Raw genomic sequence first — 23,884 nt, 5'->3', positions numbered from 1 at the left:
GTGATGTTGCCTTGCGTTTGATGGGAAACAAAGTTTTCTTCTTTCGTTTTGTCCATCAATTTGTCCAGCAACTAATTTTGAACTTGATTAGTAAGGTAACCGTCAGATTGATAGACGGAAAATTAAATTTGATGTTTGTTTTTCCTAAAAGTTATATCGGGTAAATAATTATATAATTTTCGTTTCTCTTTGTTAGCAAAAAGCTTAATCGACATTCGGGATCATGTTTTGCGAAACAATCTGATAATAATAAATACAAACTTTGTACAGGTTATACTCACACTCCCTAAGGAGCATGCTCTTAGTGAACAAGAACAAAAAGGAAACATGGACAGCAGACGAGGGACAGAAAAACAAACAAAATAACACATGAACTATAAAAGACTAAACAACAGTACTAGCGAAGAATAAAAGTAAATACAGAAAACACAGAGGAAGCAAATAACAAGAACACGATGGAGTTTGCTAATAAAACACACAAAACACTGTTGATATGACAGGATTACATGAGCTGGGTCATGACATTCTGATACTTGTGTAGCCCTGTAGCCAGGAGTAGAGGACACCTACAAAGCTATAAATAGTTTCTGTTAAAAATAGTTTCTCGTTAAGACAGCGGCAGGTGTCGCGTCCTCCCATCCTGACCTCCTCCTGCAAAATGTCTGTTCTTTTGTTTTTGTCCGATCATTGGAGGGCCCAAACACCATCAGTATGTTCTAGCGAGATAATTTATTTGGGAAGGGGTACAGGGGGGACAGGAAACGAGAGCTTGACCTTTCTGGTTAAACATCTGACCTTTGACCTCCTGACCCGGATAGCGAGGCAAGCGGCCAGCAATGGCGTGTTACCCCAAAAGACGCGGGCTTTCTTCTCGCTTCTCCCGTTGAGGACGACGACAACAAGGAGACAACCGCCCACAGACACTGTATCCACCCCGGGGAGTCGCCGCTGGGTAAGACTGACTTTGATTTTCTCTCGTAGCAACTATCGTCTGCTTCTCGGCAGAACCGAACCTCTTGCGCTCATGTCGATACACACACCGACACCCGGAATTGTAGCCACCCGACACCTGCTGACAGTCGGCGCTCACTGTCTCAGTACAGGACCAGCCAGAGTGTAGTCATATCATGAGTTGCTGTAACAGCACGTTATGTTATTGTTACATGTGTACGCGCACGCACACACACTTATCTTTGATAGGAAAGAGAGAAAAAATAAACCGTGAGTGAGTGAAGGAAATGATCCCGCCTCGTACACAGCGCCTCACGACACAGGTGTTACAGGTGTTACAAACCTATTGTGCTGGTGTGTAAGGAGGTGAGTGTTGACGGAACTGGATCAACACACAGGTGAGCCGTGTACACATCAGGCGAGCGCTTGTCCTCCACTCATTGTAACCGCACAGGTGTGCACGCTAGTGTGTCCGTGTTGCACCTTGACCTGCTTTTGACATATGGTCTGCAGGTAGCTTCACATTCTTCTCTGTATCGTCACTACTGTCTCCCTCCCTCACTCACACAGGTGAACATCGCGTATATACATCGATGTCCTGTACCTGCTGTACAGGTGTTTACCTCAAGTCCAATGTTTACCTTTTGCCATCAGTCACCTTCAAAGTCCTGCAAGTACCGCACTCAGTGCCTCAGACAGGTGTTAGCTTTTGACATATATTACTCCACGGCAACTTCTCAAATACTCTAATAATCCAATGATGGACATCCTGTAAATAAATAATTAGGACAGTATACTCCAGCAGGTAAACATAAGTACTAATGTCTAGCATTCATTGGCTGCCGTGTGTCAGGTACAAGATAACATTATCTCCTTCTTGTTTTCGGAACACTGTAACTTTCGTTTCAGGTAGACATGTGACTGCACAGACAGGTTAGTGCTTGATGAGCATTGTGTGTGACAGGTGACAGGTGACAGGTGGAGGTCTGGCATCGCAGTGTAAATGAAAGCTGAGTTGTTCATGGTGATGGTCGTTAGAGGTGCTGGCGAGCTCTTCTGTCACAGACACAACGATTCCTAACTCAAGACTGAAACCTTCGGGGTCGACATCTGCTACACACCATTCTGCGTTTGTGGGTAGGTGATGGTGACCCTGTGACCCTCGGTGACGTGTCTCAGAAATACATTTTACTGATAAAGAGCAGAGTTCATTCATAATGTTCAGTGTGTCAAGCAGCAGAGGGACATTTTGTTACTTTTGTCTCCTAGCATTGTATGATTTCTTACTCGGTTTGTATTTGTAAAGGATTTTTTTTTTCAAATCTCTGCTGGGCAAATAAATATCGAGTACACAGATAACTAAGCTGGTTCCATGTTCAGAAAACGGTGTGATCGGTGTAATAACCACACGGCAGGTGTAATTATGAGAGGGTAGGTGTAATGGCAAGGTAGCGACAGGTGAGGCCAGGAGACAAGTGTTACGTGTACCCACTGTGACCGGTTGTGGCAGACAGTGACGTGTGATTGTTGCTGCTCCGTGCTGCTGTGTACAAACTGATAACGATGATAACGATGATAACGACACAGTCAGTGGCATCGCCCTGGTCCTCACCGCTCTCTTTCATTCCTCTCTCACGTAGGGCTCACAGACCAGTCGACTTTGTTTTTTTGTTGGTTTTCTTTTTTTGGCTTTTCTGCATTTTGACAAATATGTACATAAGTGTGACTGTATGTGTGTATCAATGGTATTTAGATAATTAAGGTATGATGTGTCCATGTGTCTGTTTGTGTGAGTACTATTCGTGAGTTTGTGTGCTTTTTAATGAACTCTTCTACGTGCATTAATTGTCTTGATGAGCGGCACAGCGCGTGCTATACTGTGTGCTTCATGAACTATTTATATCTCAGTTTCTGTGATCAAAGCGCTGGGTGACGTAGGTGGGCCACTTAAAGGTATCCGGGATGTGGTCCGAATTATAGGAGGCAGGGTATCTTTCAGTGGCCCACCCTGTACCTGTATCTGATGACGTATTGGTGCAGGTCCAGCATGGACGACATCCTCCCCGCACGATGTCTGCTCACCGGCCTGCACATCAGCATGGCGCTGGCAGCCGGCGTTTCCTTGGTAACGCTACTGGTGCAGTGGACGCAGTCCTTGGACTGTCTGCCGCCTGTCATCGACGTGTACGGCGACCCCGTCAGTGTGGTACGTCCTTCATGACGTCATGTGGTGCATGCTTGATGGCGTCATCAGCGCCATGTGTGGATGGTGACGTCAGGAACAGGAATGCGTGACGTGTGACAGCAGTGTGTGGCCGCCCTACAACGTGCATTAAAGTGGTTAAACCATCCTTCCACGAGCAGTGCTGCTCAGCATTTGTGGGTTGGCTGCCTTCCTGTGCAGCTAGTGATGCCTGACGCACTGGAGGCCAGCTACCCGGCATGCCCCTCCTCCAGCAGCCTGTACACAAGCTTTTAAATTACTTCAGTGGTCTATGACTCATAATGCCAGACCAGATTGTGCACGATACGTGACTCTCACCTAAAACTGCCTCATGACAATAACACGACTATAACAAGGAATTGCAAGCTGTCGTGAATACATTTTAGTGTTTATCTTAGAGCGAAGAAACCAAAAGGAAAGGATTGAACAGTGAAGAAGAAATCAAAGATAACCACAGAAAGAAACTGTAAGAAAGAAGCAATGAGAGCTGCTTTGTATTAATATCTGTATGTATGTTTGTATTATTATTTTCTAATAATTGCAAATCATCTTTTTGCAGACAAATGTTCTGTCTGGCGCGTGTGACATTATGACCTATGGGACGGGCATCATTTGTGGCCTGAACTTCTTGCAGGCTCTTTTCATCAACTGTTGTTGGAGGTCACTAGGGTAGGTACCACAGGTGACTCAGCTATCACAGGTACCACAGGCATCAGAGGCATCACAGGACGTGCTGGTGCTGGTATTCCAAATGTCAAAACAGGCGGAGATAATGGTGGTGGTGCTGCCAATGGGGGTGACTAACATACTAGCTAAGAGGATGGTTTTGTAACTATTGACAACTTTTTAAAAATTACTTCAGCGTCTCTTAGACTTTCGTTACAAAAAAAAATAATAATAAATAAATAAATAAAATAAAAATAAAAGTAAAATGAAAAAAAAAACAAAAAAACAAAACAGAAGCAAGAAAAACACTACACTAAGTTAAGAATTTTATGTGAAAAGGAATTGAAGAGAGCAGATTGTTTTGCTATTGCTTTACACGGGCATTGACAATATACAAACAAAGATATGAACCTTACTATCCCTAATTAAATATTCATAATTCTCTTATACTCTCTTTCTTCGGCCTTTTTTATTATTGAACAAAATGATGTCAATATACTGTCTTCTAAGTCTTCACTAGCACAGACAACAGAGTTCTTCATGACTCCAAACCTGTTCTGTCTACCTGTTGGCCGTAAAGTTGTTTCAGTGCAAAAACTCTAATAAAGGGAGATAAACAGATGAAGAGAAGAGTTTCATGTAATATTCCATGGTACACGTTTCTTTGAGTTTTTTTTTTTTTATATAAATAATTCACATCTTTATCCCAACTGTAATATACATTAAATTGCTTCTGCCAGAGTCAGGAAGGAAGGGTATGGTGTTGCGAAAATTCAACATTGGAGGTTTCGCCCAGATTATCGAAAGTCTGGATAATCCAACATGCGCAGTCCTGATGAAGAACAAATGCGCGATATTTTGACATGACAGTAGGGGTACTTCATGGGTGTACCCTGCCTCCTGTGATGTTGAACAGCTTGGAGACCATCATGTGTGAAACCCTCCACGACCAGCGACTGAAACTTTTTACACACGACCTCAGTGTCATAGCGACACTGACAGAGAACTGCAGGACCTTACAAACAGACTGACAGACAGACAGACAGACAGACAGACAGACAGACAGACAGACAGACAGAACTCATATAGAATAGAGACCAGCACTAGCAAGAGTAAAGTGATGGTGAATGACAAAACTAAAGCAGAGATGTAGGAATATGGACGAATTGGCTAACACTCCATGGACATGTGTGTGGCGGCCAGGTGTCTACGTGCTTCTCCCAACGACCGATACCAGCCAAGAGACAAATGTATCAATGAACTAGCATTCGAGCTGAAGAAGCCGTTTAGAAAAGGAGAATAGCATAATAAACAGAAAATATTAATGAATAAAATTGATTGATTAATTGATTTCCTTGCAGATATGTAGACAAAAACATATATAGAATTTTTCACTGCCTAACAACCAGCAGTCCCAATGTTCTTTTTCCAAATATCAGGAATCTCTACAATCTTTTGGCCGTTTTGCATGAAAAAGATCCTGGGTGGGCATGTCTCGCAAGGTTTTGTCTGGTGATGCCATAAATAACAGTGACGTCATGCTTTGCAGGTGTGCATTCACCCAGCAGATGCTGACGGCCCTCACCTGCCTGTTCTGTAGTTGCTGTGGCGCTGCTCTCACCATCGACTTCCTGTTGTGGTGCAATCTGCTGAACAGCTCCCTGCAGCTTCACGGCATGTTCTACGACAGGTGTGTAGCTGTGTGCTCCTCTCAGTCTCACTGACACTTTGATAATTAACGCATGCCTGTCACGTGTCGCCACCTTAATGAGGGTGTCAGGCAGTGTTGGCCCCTGTTTGTAAGTCAGTACTAAGCCGAGGGCAGAATTATCTTAGATGACTAGGTTGAGTTCGTTACAAGATACACATTCTCAGATTTCAGGACTAGCTATTCTCAGGTGTGCTTTTGTAGAGAACCTGATCTGATTCTACAGATGTCACAAAAGGTAGTGTGTTGCCATAGCAACGCCCCATAAACGTTTGGTTCGAACTCTTGCTCTTGCATTGGTTGCTGCTTGAAGGTAGAATTAAAATCAGCCAAAGCGAACTTTCTGCCACAAAAGGCTTTTAGAAAGTGAAAACCATGTTATAATAAGTTAGCATTGTGGAGCAAATATTAACACTCTAACGCCTTTGTCTTTCTGTCCGTGCAGCTGTTCAGAAACAGCCGAGAAGTATGACTCACATCACTTTTCCTCCAACATGACCGCCTACTACCGGAAACTGGAAATACAGCAGGTGAGGCTGACAGTCATGGTCTGACATACAGTACAGGTAGCGGGAAATAGGTTTGCTGAGTCCACTTTCTATCTCTGAGTAATGAGTAGGATGTATGAGTACTCGTGCAGTCGGCTGGGTAATATTATGAGCCTCACAGCCCTGGGGCAGAGGTCACTTTGTTTCTATGGAAATGAGTAATGTTGCTGGCAGTCGTGACCACCTCATCAAGCAAGCCGTATCTTTCACTGACAGAGTAACAGCTCGAATGTAAGGATGCTTTCAATCAAACTGCGACACGCTGACTGAAGTACAGACTCACGGACACACAGTCCCTCAGTTCCTTAGCATCAGTAGACATGTCAGTGTGTTGCAGTAGTGTGCACAGGTATTAAACTTGGCTTCTGTTGCCTCGTTGGCCGGTAAACACCGAGCCTGGGCTCTCTTTGTTGCAGGCGTGTCACTGGGCAATAGTTCCTCTCGGTTTCATCACTATCGTCGTGTACACTTTCGTCATGTGCCGCTTCACCCTGTCTAACCAGGACGGCCCCAGTCGACCTGTCGGCCACTACTACCTGCTGCGGTCTGAGGAGTTATCTCCCTTGATACCTTCCGACAGCATGCAGGTGTCGTCTCACGCCCCCATTCGATCTATCAGCTGCGCGTCACGTGACGTGCCGTTTGGTGACGTCCCGACTGATCGACCTGTCTCAGCCCTCGGCGCATCTTCTCCCCTTCTCTCAGCAGGCACCGCCAGCAACTACGCGGCTTGAGTCGGAATATTTACTGTGCTATGACACACAAGTGACACTGTCACACACAAGTGACACTGTCACACAACTGACACTGTCACACAGCTGACACTGTCACACACAGCTGTCACGATACCTTCCTGATGCGAGTTTCTGTCTCTCGTTTTGAATCCCACAGAACGGGTGTTGAGAAGAGGGAGGATTGTTTACCAATATTTGTGTGACAATCACGAATGAGGAGCGCAGTTTGATTGGCTGATGATTTAGTCTCCATGTTTTGTCATCTCTGTCGGCACAGGAATAACAATGACATTAATGTAAGTACGAAGTACGATTGCCTTCTAAAGGTCTCCAAGAAGGGCCCTTAATTGCTATGCCATGTCTGGTAAAAATGATAATAATGATGATAATCTTTGTGATGATACTGATAAGGATGATGATTAAAAATAACACAACAGTTATTATTAAAAAATGTTGTATTCTTTAATCAACTCTAAATTGAACTCTAAAGTCAATCAACACATCCACAAAGGTGGTTTCTAGACTTCTTACTTTTCTTTTTGACTATAATTTTTTTTTAACAATTTAATGAATGAATGAATTCTACCTGGTGTACTGGCGTGGAGAACAGTCCGCAGTGTCTTGCTGTTATGAGTTCTCACTACATGATTCTTATGAATTAATCCCATGGAAACTGACTTTAACATTATTTTGCAAGAGTTTTGCCATGATGCTTTTTGTTGTGTTAAACTTTGCTTTCATCTGATTGGTCACAGATAAGGTTTACTGTACAGACATACAATGTAAACACTGGAAACAAATAATGATCAACGGTTCTGGCTTTACGGTGTGCACTTGTGACAAATAATGTGCGATAATCTAAAACACAAATATATATATATGTAATTCAAACATGCTTCTTAAACAACACTGATATTTTAAACCACAACAGGATAGTGAACATTACATATATAGTACACAGCACAGACATACTATTACACACTCCATGACAGTTTGCTGACGTAAGCGGGAAAATATCGACAACTTTAGAAGTAAGAAAGTTTACACTGTTTTGAAAAAAAAAATCAGTGTGGGCTCATTGAAAACAATGTATGTACAGAATTGTTAAAATAAAGGTCAATAAAGCAATTCTAAAAGCACAATCTGATTTTTCTTTTACTGCAAGGTGTTTTACCTCTGATTTATAAGATATCATGTGACCTTAAAATTAGAATGAAAGATGAAGAAAAAAACAATGAATTTTTAGGCGCCTTTGTGTATCATCAATCAATTACTAATACATAAATTAATTATAAGTAGACTTGGCGGCCTAAGAAACATTTTTCTATGAAGCTGCTGACAACAGTGTGGAGAAGCCCTAACTGCACTGTGTAACCTGGAGCAGGATGGTTCACCTGCAGTCGGTGGGCAGCTTGCTCAGGTGTGTTTGCTACAATCGTGTCCCCGCTATTGTAAGATGATGCAAACCACAAGCACCTAGAATGGAAAGTTAGCGAAATTGTGAACCTGGGTCTCCACACAGTTTCTCCGCCGGTGGCCGCTGACAGCAGGACAAGATGGCGCGCAGACTCCACCAGAGCAGGGAGTGTGAAGGAGAGTGTGGGAGGGAAAGTACGGGGGTAAACTTGAGCGTAGGAAGTCTGCACTAGACTTGCGGAAAGCTGAAGCAGACCCTTGGCAGTCAGGCGAGCAGCAGCCCACTTCCGTCCGCAGCGCATGTCGGGAATGTTCCAGGGAATGCGTGACGTGAAAGTCCAGCGTGTCGAAGGACAAGGACCGCTTGGCGCTGCCCTTTGACCTGACGTCCTCCCTTGACCTCACGTTCCCAAAGTAGCTCTGCGTCAGACGCCAGTGCGCATGTCTCGGGCTCAGAATGGCGGCGGCGATGGAGCTGGTAGAGACAGACAGAAGATCCATGCTCTTGTAAACTTTGCTTCCAGAAGCCGCGTCTTGCACGTCCGCTTGACTGCACGCGCATTGACAAATGGTGGAAACTCTGGACGGGCGCTCGACAGAAGGGAAGGAGCCACGACCTCTCGAAGTGCGCATGCGTTTGGGGCTGGATGAGTTTCCAGACATAAAAAACCCGGAGGTGGACCAGGTGCATGAACCAGGAGCCGGAAACATGTCTGTGCAGGGTGTGATCGTCTTCAACAGAGCTTGAGAACATTGTTGATCTGCTTCGTTAGTCAGCGCGGGGTGTCCTCTACCCGGGTACATGCCAGTGTTTTCGCCGCATGTGCACCCGGCAATGTCCACCTCCTCGGACTTTCTTGCCGGGGTAGAGTGGCCAGTGGACACAAGCGACAGAGACTGGGTGTCAGTTGTGGACCCAGTGGTGGGAGAGTGCTCCGTGAATGCGAGGGCAGAGGGCGCTGTCGACTGGCCGGTGACGTAGATTGTTCTTGTCAAAATCCCTTGGCTGCCCTTCTTGTTGTGAAGCCAGTGTTTGTAGGCTACCAGCTGCAACAAACACAAATGTTTGCAAATCCCAATAATGTGTTTGAAGTTAGGTAAGTACACACAAGCATGTACGCCCACTGTGTGTTCACATCGACAATTGTGCAGCCATTCTCCACACAAACACAAACACATTGTGAATGCCGATTTTGTTTCAATGCTGCTCAAGATGTCATTACATATTAGCATTGCTACATTACATACTGAGTCTGGAATTCAATGCGGGCTTAGCCTCACTTTAGTACCCTGAACATAAGTGTGGTCCTCGTGGATTTTACAAGCATTGAAACCTCAGACCTTATTTAGGTTGTCCAGCTCTCCAAAATGTTAATGAAGTTGACGATCTCACGGTGTTACGGATTTTGTTAACACACCTGCCTTAGCTAATGGCTAAATTAGTAGAAGTCCACCTCAGGTGTAGAGAAACTACTGTGTGGCTCGCAGTCTGTCAGGGTGTAGTCAGGTCAGTGTGTTGCTGACCCTGAAGATGGCATCATGTCAAGTCTCAGACATCACAAGCCTGGCGAACTTTAAACATAACTCTGATAAGACAGGACTGGCGAGGTCAGAAAACCTTCTGGCACTTACCTTGGGTATGAAGACGAAACACTGTGTGAGGGTGGTGCCAGCGATGACGATGGCCGACTCCACAACATACGTCACGTGGGGGGCCTGGCGCGTGCCGAGGACGAGGATGACACCCACCGACCCCAGCACCACCACGTTGTAGATGCATAGGCCGATCCATCGGGAGTCGTTGAGCTCAGGAATGGCCGTCTGAGGGAACAAACAACAATAAACAGACTGAATACACAAGGACGAATACCAACGTGTCACACCTGTGAGTATTAATAAGTCGTGACATCACCCCAGTGAAAATACAAAGAACTTTCAACATTTTATTTATTATTAGTGTCGACCACACTGGGCCTTGCGTACAATTAAATTAGTCACGTGATGTTAACGGAATAACTGTTAGAAATTCATCCTCGCCTTCGGAAGTAATAAGTGAGTGTCCGAAGCTAGGTTTTGAACTCGGCGATTATACTGTCGACTAGGTAATGTGTTGTACCTTGCGTGTCTGCCATGCCAGGAAAACACCGAAGAGGATGAGGAGCCCCTGGAGGGCCAGTAGGACTGCAGTGAAGTGGATCTGGTAGAAGGAGTGGCACTCAAGGGTTTGACGAACCTCCAGCAGCTCCTTCCTGTCCGCCTTTAGTCACCACAGAAGTTCAAGGGAGGTGAGATCGTCTCTCATCACACACTGGCTTTCACGCTTGGGTTCCTACATGTCTTTATACTGAAATTCGCTGTAAACTGCATTTGCTGTTTTATGTCATGCTCTTATGTGACTTCAATGTCATTTTTACATTGTCTTTGAAGCTGTCATGATGTCATGTCACTGCCTAAGACACAGTAATATTTATCCACCGACATTATTTCGAGTACCTCACAGTCTAGGAGACAGATGTGTGATTTCGACAAAGATGACTTTACAGTCAAGTATGTTACTGATTAAAAAATCTCAACTCAGAAACTGTAAAAAAGTGAAGACGACAAACTAAACAACTCGGGTCCTTCACATCATCATCATTATCATCATATACAATTAGTGTGACCTGCGACTTTGTCACTTGAGATAAATTAGTCTAATGTGTGTCACGTGACCACTGACACATTAACTGGTCAGTCGTGCTGTCCATGATGTTAAAGTTCACTATGCGCTGAGGATGATGACTGAGCTAGGGATGTGGAAGTGTGGAGCCTAGGCCTACCTCATCGACCCAGTCGTCGTTGTCCACAGTAACCATGGTGACGCGGTCCACCAGCGTCCTCACGACCAGCACCGCAACATTGACGGCCACCAGCAGCCCCACCGTCAGGAACAGACGACAGTCGTGCAGAGCCTGGTGTACACAATGGTTAATGATCTCAGTAATTGTTGGCAAGTGATTAGCAAGAACTAGTCCACATCAAGCCCACCATGCCCAGTGAACTTCTAGACATAAAAGGACGGACACAAAACGCAAACAAATGAAAACTAAAAACAAACGTAATATAATGCTGCATACGAAACGAATTAATAGCTTTTTTTCTTCTTTTAAGAGAAGTTGTCATTACTTTAACTTGAAACTCAACTGAAGAAGGAAATATGTATTTGGACATATTGTTATAATTGTTTCCGTAGCCCAACTTTGAGCATCTTGTAAAAAATATCAGCCTACTTGTTGGATGCTGTTGCCTCCCTGGGACTTGATTTCTTGCAAGAAATTGCTTAATGAATCTACATTTTGTTATTTTAAAATTCATTAAATTTACCTTTCGCTTGAGCTGGTAGCTGGCGGTCATGATCTCATACACCCGCCACGTCTTGGCAAACAGAGCGCCGTAGCCCAGGGAAAAGCCCAGAACCATGGAGTACTGTTGGAACTGCCAGACAACATAGCAAGAGATTAGTTTCTGGTCGGCAAACACTTTGTTTAAATATAATTACCTTAACTTTAAAGACTGATGTAAAACAAGTAACATTTTTGTAGTTGATTCAAAAGCAATTCACAATACATTATTGAAAGTTTAATTTTCGCTGACTTCTGCTAGGCTTGCATGTCGCTGGCGCAAGAAGCTTAATTATAAGAGTTGTGAGTATTTCTACATTATATTCCTACATTTATTATTATTATTATTATTATTATTATTATTATTATTATTATTATTATTATTATTATTATTATTATTATTATATTATATACTCCTACATTGCTATATCTCTGTACACATACATAACACAGGATGTCCAGCTTGGAAGCGTAGAGATCCTTCATAAACACTTTGGAGTAGACAAGGAGACAGCCAGCAAGGATGAGGTTGTTAATTCTGGGTGAGGACATCTTGATGAGTCTGCCAGGCACAGAAATACATTTCGAATCAAGTTTTTGCTTTTGGAAAGGAGTTTGCAAAGGCCGGAGCCAGTTGGGTGGCACAAGCTCTCAGAGTACAGAAACACTGTCAGTCAAAGACTTTGTTGATGTCCAGCAGTTGCAAGTACAGTATTTATTTACCCCAGACTCTGGCATCATTCATAGCCTTCGTCCCTTGTTTGTACTGTGTACCCCAGGTATTACATAAGTACTGATGTTCAAATATTTGTCTGTTAGTTCATCATGGCTTCACAGACTGACAGACCTGTAGTGCACTCATCGTGAGTATACTTAGCTTGCACCATGTAACACCGGCTTCATTCAGTCGTGTTACATGTAAGGTAGTGGGTACAGGCAACTGTGACAACATGTTATGGTTTCTACTATACCAGAGCGTGGACACAAATGTCTCGACTTTGCTGCAATTGTAACTTGTTATTGCCGTAGCTACACACAGTAATGTTTATTTAATAACATTACCATTTATGTTGAATCTTTTCATCAGTGAACAGTCAAAACATGTTGCAGCATAGTGTACCTGACATTTCGATGTTTGATGTTAAAGGTGAGGAAGGCAAGTGACAACAGCATGCCGAGGCCAGCCAGCGAGCACATGACGATGTAGTGTGTCCATGGCAACGGTTGCAGAACGTACATCGTTAGTCGAGAAGATGGCGGGACACCTTTGCCTAAAACAATGTAGATTAGTCCACATGGATAGTCAGTGATGTAGTCTGTGGTACCGCAGCGACAGGGTAAAAATAAAATAATAGTTTGCTGTCAATACATAGGTTGTTGCTCAGGCTCACATATTTATTTGCTCACAAGGCTAGGAAGTGACTCAAACTACGAGACCACTGAGTAATTTGTTTCTAAAGTATTTAGTTTCATTGTGGCCGCTTACTGTCTGACAGATGTGGTCAGGTATTGGTAAAGGATGGAGGCTAGCTGTGGCTACGGGTTGTGGAAAACTTGATGTTAGTTGTGGTTAAGAGTTGCTGAAGGTTTGATGTTAGGTCTGGTATTAAAGTGTGAAAGCCAGTGGAAAGGGTTACCTCGCCATCTTGCAGCTGTCACATTCCACTTCATCCTGTCCGGGCAACCGTTGTACTGACCCACCTTGACGATGCTTGAACCTGTTCCACCACAAGGTGTACTTTGAGACATTGGGGCACAATGACTTACTCGTTTTCTTCAAAGAATTAATTAAGTACAACAACTATCAAACCTTTTTTAATTAGTTTTGAGATTTTACAGAATCATGTGTGTGGTGATGACAATGTCAGCTTTTCCAGCTGCTCGTCCCCCCATCTTGTCTGACTCATCACAGACTTTGTGAGACTGATCACAACATGCAGGTGTATCCAGGTAAACAAGACCAGCTGTTGAAGAAATCACCAACCTTCTGTCCATTTTGCTTCTTCTTCGTCCCAAACAATTTCCTCTAAGCAGTTTCGGTAGTCCCCAATTTTAACAAAGGCTCCACCTGTGAAACATCTTGTTTTTAAATTACATTTAGTAATCTTCCTTTGCTATAAAAATCTTCTTTCTAAATGTTTTAAAATATTAAGATTGTTAAAACTTGTTAACAAATGTTAATAGTTTAATCTGTATTTCTTAAAGAACAATACAAATTATCGTTGCTAGTGGCATTGGCTAGTTGGCTGCAGACAATCACTAAACAAATATAGGGTCAAGACCACGGACCTAAAGTCACTTAGTTCTTGTCATGTGACACTTTGGCACTGAAATAATGTTTGACAGTTTCTAGTTTTGAGAAAAGAACTGATACAGACATGTCACCAACGTGCACACCTGTCTTTCCAGACCGTTTGATCAGGTGTCTTTAAGAAGACCCATTATCCCCATCCCTTGCAAAGTCGCCTTAAGGTACAGAATTTTCATGGCACAACCGACTAAGTATAGACTGCACCTACTGTTGGTCTCCATATCCCACTGGAACTGCAGGACATTCAGCTTGGGGATCCTGTCGCCGGTGCTGGTGAAGGACACAGACCCAGTCAAGCCTCGAAATGACAAGTTCTTCATGTTTCTGTAGATCATTTTGGCAACGTCCACGTCTTTAAAACTGAAGTCTTCTTGAGAAACCCTACTTCCTGAACGAAAATAAATAAAGAAATAAACAAGGAAGCAAACAAACAAAGAACACTAAAAAAAGATATCGCGATAGAAAAAAAAAAAATAAACAGAAATAGAAAAAAGCTCATGACTTGACTATCTATTATAAATACGTGCTGACTATGGGCAAGCAAGTGTGTACAAGGAGGAACCATGAGGCTTGCTGCTTTGGTCTAGATACAAGCAGTCAAGACAGATACCAGCCTCAGTTCTCAAAGCTCTGAAACGTTTAAACTCCTGGTAAATGTATTGACATTCCATAAAGATGATGATACAAAATGGCGGGGGACATTTACGCAACATCCACCTATTGTAAAAGTAAACACCCAAACAGACAACTACCATGAGCCCGGAGCTCCACGAGGGTTCTGTTGAGGGCCAGGGCGGAGGCCCACACGGTGTCGTAGCCAAACGGCGCCCTGTTGAACCCTGACATCCTGGGGTCACTCGGGTCCCTGTAGCACAGACAGTCGTCTCCCCGGAAGTCGGGGGTGTAGGGGACGCCCCTGTAATGCGCGCAGTACCTGCATGAAAACTCGGCCAGCGGCCAGCCTCCAATGACATCCTCCTCATCGTCATCATCCTTGTCAAACGTGACGTCAACAACGCTCAGGTAGCCGTCAATCACCTGCACATTCAGCAGAACTGTCACGTGTTCAGTATCCCGAACCCTACCTGCTCATCACCTGTACATGAAGCCGTCAACAGGGCATCACCTGGCCCTACCATCGCCTTGAGGTAGTCACAGGACTGGCCATCGGCAGCAAAGCTCGGGTTTGTGTCACTCCTGTAGGTTCTCACGTGCTGCCAGGTGTCGGGTGGCTATGACATACAGCACATGTAACCAATCCTCCCGACGAGTTTCAAATGATTGTTTAAAGAATGTAACTCTGACCTTTACGATGTCATGTGTCGAGCAGTTGGTGTCGTTCGTTGACTTAAACCAGTTGGTGTCGTAGAATCCAGGAAAGATCCAGACGATGTGGGGTCCATAAAAGTTGCGACTGTAAGCCTGCCATTGCAAGAGAACATATATTGTCACATGTCATGTACTAATGTCTACACTGCAACAGGAAACAAAGTGTACATGCAAATGTTTGGGCATTTATCTCGCAATATGGAATTATTACAGCAATAATTGTATGTTTCAGGGAAGAACTTAGCAGCAGCGAGATCCTTTGATATTCTTTGATAAACCTTTAGATAACAAAGTGAAAAATTATAAATATTTGTGTGATAGGTCTATCCAAGTACCATAGAAAGCTAAGAGAGGGACAAAGAGTGACAAGAAATGAAGGAAGGAAGTCTTATTGACAATGGTTATGATGCAACATCTCATTGTCGCCAGGCGGTGTTGCTGATACACAGCTCCCCCCTTGTATTCTGCTCTAGTTTATGACTGCTTGTCTGTCAAGTGGTCAAGTAACGGGGGCGGGCTGCCGAATAATAAACTATTCCAGCTTGTCGGTAATAATTCACGATTAACCAACAAAAACTGTTGCACAGACTTCACATCAGTGCCATAGTAAGGCCACGTTGATGTCAGTGGATAATGTCACCTGCAGCAATATATTTACATTTGCCCGCAACACATTCTGCGCAACAGTACACACCTTTGTCTACAGAAAATCAATTATTCATAGGAGAGACTCACAAACAACTTCCTTCTTAAAAAAGCCAGTGTTGGTAGTTACTATGGTAACCATACAATCAGACAAAGTAACAGAATCTCTCTTCGCCAAACAATTGAAGAAAGGCGAGGACAGCGGACTAACGAGCACGAGGATGACAACTTGGGCGATAAGTCAGGACGATAATGAATAAAGAAATGATGAAGATGTTAGTCTCACCACACAGCAGGCCTGGCGGGCCTTCTCGGCGTAGGAAGCGAAATAAATTATCCGCGCATCGTTTTTCTGCCACAAAAAATGGTCGTAGCACATTATTAATAAGTGATAATACAGGGTACATGTGTAATTAAGAAGGCATAGCGGGGGTTGAGGGTCGGGGTGGAAGGAGCAACGGTGTTTCATGACTGAGCCAGCACCTGAGGTTTTATCATGACAAAGCACCCAGCCCTGTAAACAGACTCAACGCGCGAGAGACGAGATTTGAACCCAGGACAGCCAGTCCCCACAGTAGTTGCGACAAGCGTTAACAGTTTCGACATTGCGAGAAACACTGTAAAAAAAAAATTATTCCCAACTGAAAGTCCATGCCCTAATGCAAATGAATACGATCAACTAATTAAGACAACATTACAATATACTGTATCCTTGTATAGTTGGCTACAACAAACTGAAGATGTGTGTACGCGCATGTGTAGAAGTGTTCGCTGAGAGTGGGTGTGCGAAAGGTCAGGGTTAGGGTCAGGGTGCCTGTGAGGGTGCGGGTAGGCAGGTAGATAGACAATACTGATTATATTCACAATACGAGCTGTGCCATTTCTTACCACATGCTTATTTCAGACGATTTGAGTGAAATCGTTTATTAAACAAACCAAGACACGATCCACACTCTATGGAGTGGAGGATTCTACAGGTAGGTCCGCTCCTCCCCAAATACCTGCAGGTTCTCTATGACAAAGGTCGGGTCCCCGTCAAACGGCTGGATACCCTCCAGTGTGATGTTCCTCTTCTCCATCTCTTTCTTCATGACCTCAACGCTCTGAGATAAACAAAACCCACATTCCTAGCAGCCAGCATCTTGATAGACAGATTACACATGTGTCTGTGTGTCTGTCTGTGTGTCTGTCTGTGTGTCTGTCTGTGTGTCTGTCTGTGTGTCTGTCTGTGTGTCTGTCTGTGTGTCTGTCAGTGATTCTGTCTACAAAGTGTGCTCTACACCTGTATGTTGTGTGGCATGTAAAGCTCTTGGATCCCGGATTTGGTGAGTGGTGAAGGCACTGTATACATACTCTGATATTATTATTGCTGTCATTATTACCAACCGAGGAAAAAAGATGAAAGGACTGCTGGGCCACCCAGATGTTGCGCCACCCGAACTGCAGCAGCAGCAGGACTCGCACGTACGAGTGGACGGACTCAGAGGTCAACAGCCGGAATAACCATGGAAACACTTCTTTGTTGGACAGAGTCGGCGATACGGCAGAGAAGGTGACCTGCAACAGCATCCCGGGTGGCTATCAGCATCACTGAGGCAGTCGCGCACACACACACCACAAACGCCTGTAAACACACACCGCTTCATCATCTATCGTCTGTCGTCTTCCTGTCGTCCACCTGCTGTCTCACCTGTACGAGGTTGTAGCGGCGAGAAGCTTTTGATGTGATCTCAGTCACGTGAGACGTCGTCCCCCCGAGAACCATGACAATGGTGGAGTTGGCTTGGAAGAACTGGCGGTACAACTGATCAATGGCTTCAAAGGAGTCACACTGCGACAAACAAGTTTGACTTTCTGACGACTACTTGACGATAAGGATGATGAATTAGTTTGATTACATCGCCTCGTTTTCTTGGCATCACGTTGACAGCCGCCATTGTGTTTTCTAGCGAGTTCTCCCGTAAACAAATGGCTGAAGTTGCTGCTTGGCATCTAAGTGTCGAATATGGAAGAAAGCATGTTGTTAAGTGGTAACTATGGAAACGTAAGGGACCAATAAGATACAATAGGTCTTGATGTCTAGCTACCTGCCAGTCTGCCGTTGCTAGGTTCACACACAGGTTACAAGGCCTGCATTGGTGTGTTGCTTGATAAGGTCTGTGAAAACACGAGCTCAGTGTTCAGTGTTCAGTGCTCAGTGTTCAGTGCTCAGTGGTCAGTGGTCAGTGGGGTGTCGCATCATAGGTCACACGGACCATAAAGTCCGACAGCTTCCTTCACATTTGATTGATTATAAGTAGATAAATACATAATATTTTAACATCTATGATGGCGATGCAGAAGTCATTCTGTGACTAGAGATGGCAGATGACTGTGTCAGTGCTAGCGTGGCTTCAGCCACCAGCGAGAAACGACCACAGGACTACCAGGACTACGTTGACTTAAATCATTATAGTTGAACATGTAGTAACAACACACACATCAACACGCCTAGTCACACACAACACGAACAAACAACATCAAAGAACAAACAAAGCTACCTCTGCCACTCAGTATTCTCATTTCAGCTTTTCACATTACAGCTAATGAAAACTAAACTCATGACATCGCAACCAAGCCTGCCTTACCTCAGACTTATTATCAGCAATGATTTCACTCAAAAGCCTATTCTTCACACATTTTGTTTGTATCAGCAGCAACAAGAGGAGCTGTGGGTGTCACGGGCCCTGTGAACGACTATCACCCCGCGCCATGATGTCCACTTCACATCCAGGTGGGCAGCAGCGAGGGCAACTGATACATCCTTACTTCCAAACGGAGCTGTCACCATTGGCCAGGTTGTCGTCCTGTAGTACAACAGACCTCACTCCCTCTACCATAGTCTCTTGTGTTTGTTTATTACAGTAATAACAATCAACACACGACCTAAACACAAGAGTGACTTTGTGGTCACGTGACTAAGGTCCTAACTTCTAGAGTCGTTCAGCGGTAGGCAGGTCCTAGGTCGACACAAGTCGAGAAACCATACAACCAAGTGTCATTGTACAATGCTGCCACCTGCTGGCAAAACTCACCTTTGTGTCTATGGAGTCCAGGACGAGGGTGTACCCTGGCAGCATGTCTGCTCGCTTGTTGATGTCGTTGACGGCCATTTCAGAGGCGAACTGGAACGCCCAGCCCACTGGATAGTCGCCCTCCTTACCAAACAGTCCCAGGAGATGAAGCTGCTTCTTGGGACTTGCGTCACGTGACACATTTGTGAGGGATTCCGTAGTTGCAGACATTGGTGTTGATGTCACTGTGTGATGTTCCTCTGTGGTTGCTAAGCAACATCCGTCAAGTGCGACCAGCAATGTGGTCAGCCACCCAGACAGTGTCCTCTTCATACTGTGAGCACAGAAACATGTGGATGAGACAGTGGCACAGTCAACATCTTTACTCACCCACATCACGGCGACTACTCTGTTGTTTGCAGCTTCCAGAACAATTATGTTAAGAAGTTAGCCTTGTAATGCAGTTTGGAGCTTTCCAGGCTATAGTTACAATGTTATTAAAATAATAAAAATGATTAAGGAATAACTAGGAAGGAAACGATTTGCAGGAAATGAACTGAAATTGTAGGTTTTGCTATGCATTAATATTTTGCCAACTTTCCTATATTTATCAAATAGAGATTGAAAAATTTGAGTCACACTTTACATTTTAAAATAACAAATCATCTGGTTGCTAACCTTTGTCCATTTCTGATCACAGTCCCACCTTCACCCAAGTAATGTCGCCCTCCAGGTCTTACCTGCACATTGTCCTAAGTTAAGTTGCCAATATCTTGCGTGGCCAGGTGTGCTCCGTATAAATCTCAGAGTCTCTTTGGTCGGGCATGAGCTCATAGACGACCATGTGGTGGGCACTGGCACTGGGTGTGACAGGTGTCACGGGGAAACAGTCCAGGACATTGCACACCTTGAGACTAAGCCTCGGCCCGCGGACAGCCAGTCGTAGCTCGGTGCTGGGGACAACTATTGGCTCGATGGCTGAGATTGTGTATTGATTGGATGCTGCTGTGTGTGTGTGAGTGTGTACTTGCACACGTGTTTCAGATGTTTGTAATGTGCTAAACACAAATATTGCAATACCAGACGCTGATTGAAGAAATGTTTGCCCTTAAGACAAAAGAATTTTTTATCCTGTCCTTTTATCTTTCATCCTCCCTCTGTGTCCTTTTCTTGTCAATCTCTCTCTATCTCCATCTTCCTCTTCGCGAACACTGGTCTTTGGGTCATATATCAACAAATAATCGAAACCCTTGTTCATCTCTGTGGCTCTCTATAATCAATCATAGGAAAGGATGGACAGACGTTTTCGCTGTTGACTGTTATTACCTGTGCTTAGAGTTGTGTACCTGGGTGTCACTTCATAGTCAATAAGCCAAGTCAAAGTTTACAGCTCTGATTTCAAGATATTAGTAGCAGAAGGTCACATCATTTATTTGCTGGAAGCAGGGAGTAAACAGATGATGACCAGCTCAAGATGTACAGGAGGTTCATATCTTTCTTACCTGGTCAAGGACACCAGGTCAGGGCTGAAGTGAGTCAATAATTGTAGAACTGATAATAAGATAATGACTCGGTCTTCACTTAGCAAAACGAAATGTGCCATCTGCGAACTTTCCACCTTAAACTTGATTATTTGTTTTTTTTTCTTTTTTCTGTGCTTGGTATTAGCCGTTTGGCCGAGACTATTATCTGTTTGCCGTGCAATCAATAGCTGGAGGCTAAATTTATTGCACTGAAGTGGTGGACGTGAAAATAGCGATCTTTCATCCCTTCACCTCCCGCCGCAGCCTTGTGACCGGTGAATGTGGCCAGCGGCCAAGAAAGATTTCAATCGCAGTGACGCATGGTGTGGAAAGGAGGTTATCTTGAGCGAAAGGCCTTTGCCACGGCTGACATACAATGCTAGAAGTTTGTTTTAAAAAAGGCAAGATAAAAATGATGGAGGGAAAGAGAGAAGTTGTTGTTGGTGTAAATACTAATCCTGCGGTCTCAACATGTTAAGTCGTGGCAGGTGAGGTGACATCTGTAAAGATGTCCACGGTGATGACATCTCACCGACTGTAGTTCTACCCGCAGTTCTTACTACAGAAGGATGTTGTTTGTCGTGTCTGCCATTCTCGTGGTCACGTGGTTAGTGCCGTGGACTAGGATCAGGAGTTGGCTCGGACTGGGAAGGAAGTGAAAGATTACCTTTGTTTGTCTCTTAGTGAATTGCTTAATGGAGTGTCTCATGTAGCTCTGTGTGCAAAGGATTTTATTTGTCAGGCAGAAACAGGTGAAAACACAAAGATTTAAAGAACACAAACAAAATCCATTCATCCCTTCTGGAAATACAGTAACACAAACACACAGCACTTAAACAGAGATAGAAGAAATGAGAGTCGGGGTATTATTTTAGTTAAAATAATGAAATATTTAGATAATGAAATATTTAGATAATGAAATATATTATTCACTCTCGTGAGTATGATTAGTTTTAGTCACATACACACTCACACAGCTTGTCCATCCACGAGTACAGAGCTCGCCGTTTAAAAGATGTGAGGCTGGTATCGTGCAATAAACATTCACATAGATGTCGTGTCACGTGTTCTCTCAACGATCAATCAGCAGTGGTGGAGGGCTGAGTGGCCTGCTGGTGTAGCGCCTGCCACAGGGTGAAGGTCTGTAACATCGTTAGACATCATCGTGTTAGATGAAGGACGACTACAACTCTACCCATGGCGACTTCCTACCACGGCCACTGCTGGATGTAGTGCCACTGATGGTGGCATCACGTGACTGTTGTCTGGTAGTTGCCAGGGTGTCTAGGGCAGGGCTTGACTTCAGTCTCTGTGGATCGTATTTTTGAAGATGTTAGTTCACTGCTGTATGGTGTGTTCAGTCCTAGATGGTACCAGACTTTGGTGAACATACCTGGCATCGACTTTTTTATTTCGAAATTTCTCATTACGAAATTTGCTGTGTTTGTTGTATTTGAACATTTACTGATTTCAGCTTTTTTATTTTTTTTTTTGTTAGTTGTAAAATATTTGTAAAGATCTTCTACCAGGTTCCTTGTACACGGTCACTTGACGATAATGAGCGGCTTAAGAGCAGTGACATATTTTTTCCGTTTTATGTTTCCTGTTATGTCATATCCATCTGTCATTGATCCAGGAGCGCGAGAAATAATAATTGTCACCTTCGCCTCTTTCACACCATGGGCCGAGAACTCCTCCCTTTGTTGGCGTCCTTCTGCTTCGCAGGTGAGAATGATCTGTCCTTGACAAGCTGATCATCAAGTGGACGATGTTTACACTTTGATGTGCATATGTTATCCTACTTGAAGATTGTTGACTGTCACCGTTACAATGGAAGGTAGACTAGATATTCTACAACTTTCTCATCAACATTGTATTATATTCTGTCTTTGTTCGACTGTGCAGCTTAAGGTCGTAGGGTCGAGGTCTGTGCTAGCTTCTTGCTCCTTTATTTATGGCGTGACTGTCACTGGTAGATGACCATCTCTTACTGTAGTAGTTGTCTGTGGGAACTTCTCAGACTCGGGGCCTGACGAGGGTCGTGTCTCACACTCTCACACACACTCACACACTCACAGACACTCACTCACTCTCACTCACTCTGACACACTCTCACTCACTCTCACTCACTCTCACACACTTTCACACACTCTCACACACTCTCACTCACTCTCACTCACACACTCACTCACTCTCACACAGTCACACACTCACTCTCACTCACTCTCACACACACTCACACACTCTCACTCACTCTCACACACTTTCACACACTCTCACTCAATCTCACCCACTCTCAATCACTCTCACACTCACTCTCACACTCTCACCCACTCTCACTCACTCTCATACACTCTCACTCACTCTCACACACTCACTCTCACACACTCACTCTCATACTCTCACACACTCTTTCACTGTCACACGTGGTGATCCGGTGAGAGGAACAAGTGTGTTTACAGCTGTGTGTAGCCACGTACGTGTCATCACCATGTCTGTGTTTCACACTCTCACAGCTTCCTAACGGAAACATCTGTCGACTATTTTTTATCGTTTTGTAGATGACAAACGACCCTCGCTACATTAACATCAGTTTTACAGTTTGTGTCCTGTGTATAGACACAAGATTCAGTGTTGTGTGTTTTCCCTGCTGATGCTCACTGTGGCCGCTGTGTCTGTGGACTGACTACACGGGTGTACAGGTGGCACAGAGTGACTGACAAATGTAGACAACATAGAATGAACAATACTTAGAGTGGATGAGTAGAAGTAGATGTGTGTGGAGTGTATTGAGCACAAACTCACTTCTTTCATTCGTGATAGTCCGAGTTTTTTCCCTCCCACACAAAGTGTACATCATGAATGTGTGATATTTTCTGACATTTAGTTTAAAGGTATAATATTTTTAATTAGTTTTTGTTATCCTAATGAAAAGAGGAAACTACAACACTTGGAGCAAGAGTTCAAGACGAGGCCATGGTCTGGAAGGACTACGTGACGTGACTAGGTGCGTGTATAAAGCTTGTTATGTCACATGATGTAATGTTAATTGTAGTCTGTTATATCATGTTATGGAGTTATATCATTGGACAGGTCCACGAGCTCAAATAAAGGTTCTTTCTTTTCTTTCTCTCTCTCTCTCTCAAGGACGCAGTGCTCATAGTTCTGACAGTCAGCCGCACTACGGAAGTATTTATTGTTGTGTCGTAGATTTTCTGAGATCTCTCTTCATTTAATCTGTATTTTCCTTCCGTCTTTTCAGTTGTATATACGTGTCAAGTGTTGGTGGTGTATGGACATACACCATTAGAAAGAGATAAAACTTATCGTCAAGTTACTGAGACACGTGACACATCACAATAATCACACACCACGAGGTAAGAGAGGAGACAACTG

At 44.0% G+C, this 23,884-nt stretch overlaps 2 protein-coding genes across 3 annotated transcripts; one reads left to right on the top strand and one right to left on the bottom strand.

The window, feature by feature from the left end:
• Positions 1 to 794: 794 nt before the first annotated feature.
• LOC112566647 lies at positions 795 to 7,970 on the top strand. 2 transcript variants are annotated; one of them, XM_025242928.1, is made up of 7 exons: positions 797 to 952; positions 1,916 to 2,088; positions 2,992 to 3,157; positions 3,735 to 3,844; positions 5,391 to 5,531; positions 5,995 to 6,079; positions 6,514 to 7,970. In XM_025242928.1, exons 3-7 carry the CDS (start codon positions 2,999 to 3,001, stop codon positions 6,829 to 6,831), a joined length of 813 nt encoding a protein of 270 aa, XP_025098713.1. In that variant the 5' UTR covers positions 797 to 952; positions 1,916 to 2,088; positions 2,992 to 2,998; the 3' UTR covers positions 6,832 to 7,970. The 2 variants fall into 2 exon arrangements, with proteins under 2 accessions (XP_025098714.1, XP_025098713.1); XM_025242929.1 differs by lacking the exon at positions 1,916 to 2,088 and having other exon boundaries at positions 795 to 952.
• LOC112566646 (gamma-aminobutyric acid type B receptor subunit 1-like) lies at positions 7,279 to 19,792 on the bottom strand. The gene is made up of 18 exons (XM_025242927.1): positions 19,706 to 19,792; positions 18,987 to 19,299; positions 17,603 to 17,743; positions 17,299 to 17,469; positions 16,914 to 17,015; positions 16,199 to 16,264; positions 15,244 to 15,360; positions 14,691 to 14,976; positions 14,147 to 14,326; positions 13,612 to 13,695; positions 13,265 to 13,345; positions 12,748 to 12,898; positions 12,072 to 12,189; positions 11,611 to 11,721; positions 11,067 to 11,198; positions 10,364 to 10,504; positions 9,880 to 10,068; positions 7,279 to 9,294 (listed from the first exon to the last, which is right to left on the bottom strand). Exons 1-18 carry the CDS (start codon positions 19,711 to 19,713, stop codon positions 8,308 to 8,310), a joined length of 3,378 nt encoding a protein of 1,125 aa, XP_025098712.1. The 5' UTR covers positions 19,714 to 19,792; the 3' UTR covers positions 7,279 to 8,307.
• Positions 19,793 to 23,884: the final 4,092 nt, after the last annotated feature.

Source organism: Pomacea canaliculata, linkage group LG6 (assembly GCF_003073045.1).
Source record: "Pomacea canaliculata isolate SZHN2017 linkage group LG6, ASM307304v1, whole genome shotgun sequence".
Lineage (NCBI taxonomy): Eukaryota > Metazoa > Mollusca > Gastropoda > Architaenioglossa > Ampullariidae > Pomacea > Pomacea canaliculata.
The sequence above is the reverse complement of the archived record's forward strand: the minus strand, read 5'-3'. Positions and strand labels throughout refer to the sequence as shown.

What these genes read in the sequence shown, in the direction of transcription:
- LOC112566647 (XM_025242929.1), top strand. Translation starts at nt 2,999, where the DNA reads ATGGACGACATCCTCCCCGCACGATGTCTGCTCACCGGCCTGCACATC. An exon ending in TGTTGTTGGAGGTCACTAGG is followed by an intron (nt 3,845 to 5,390) that starts GTAGGTACCACA and finishes CATGCTTTGCAG; the next exon opens with GTGTGCATTCACCCAGCAGA. An exon ending in GGAAACTGGAAATACAGCAG is followed by an intron (nt 6,080 to 6,513) that starts GTGAGGCTGACA and finishes TCTTTGTTGCAG; the next exon opens with GCGTGTCACTGGGCAATAGT.
- LOC112566646 (XM_025242927.1), bottom strand. An exon ending in ATCAAACATCGAAATGTCAG is followed by an intron (nt 12,190 to 12,747) that starts GTACACTATGCT and finishes TGTGCCTGGCAG; the next exon opens with ACTCATCAAGATGTCCTCAC. An exon ending in AGCTGGACATCCTGTGTTAT is followed by an intron (nt 11,722 to 12,071) that starts GTATGTGTACAG and finishes GTTGTCTGGCAG; the next exon opens with TTCCAACAGTACTCCATGGT.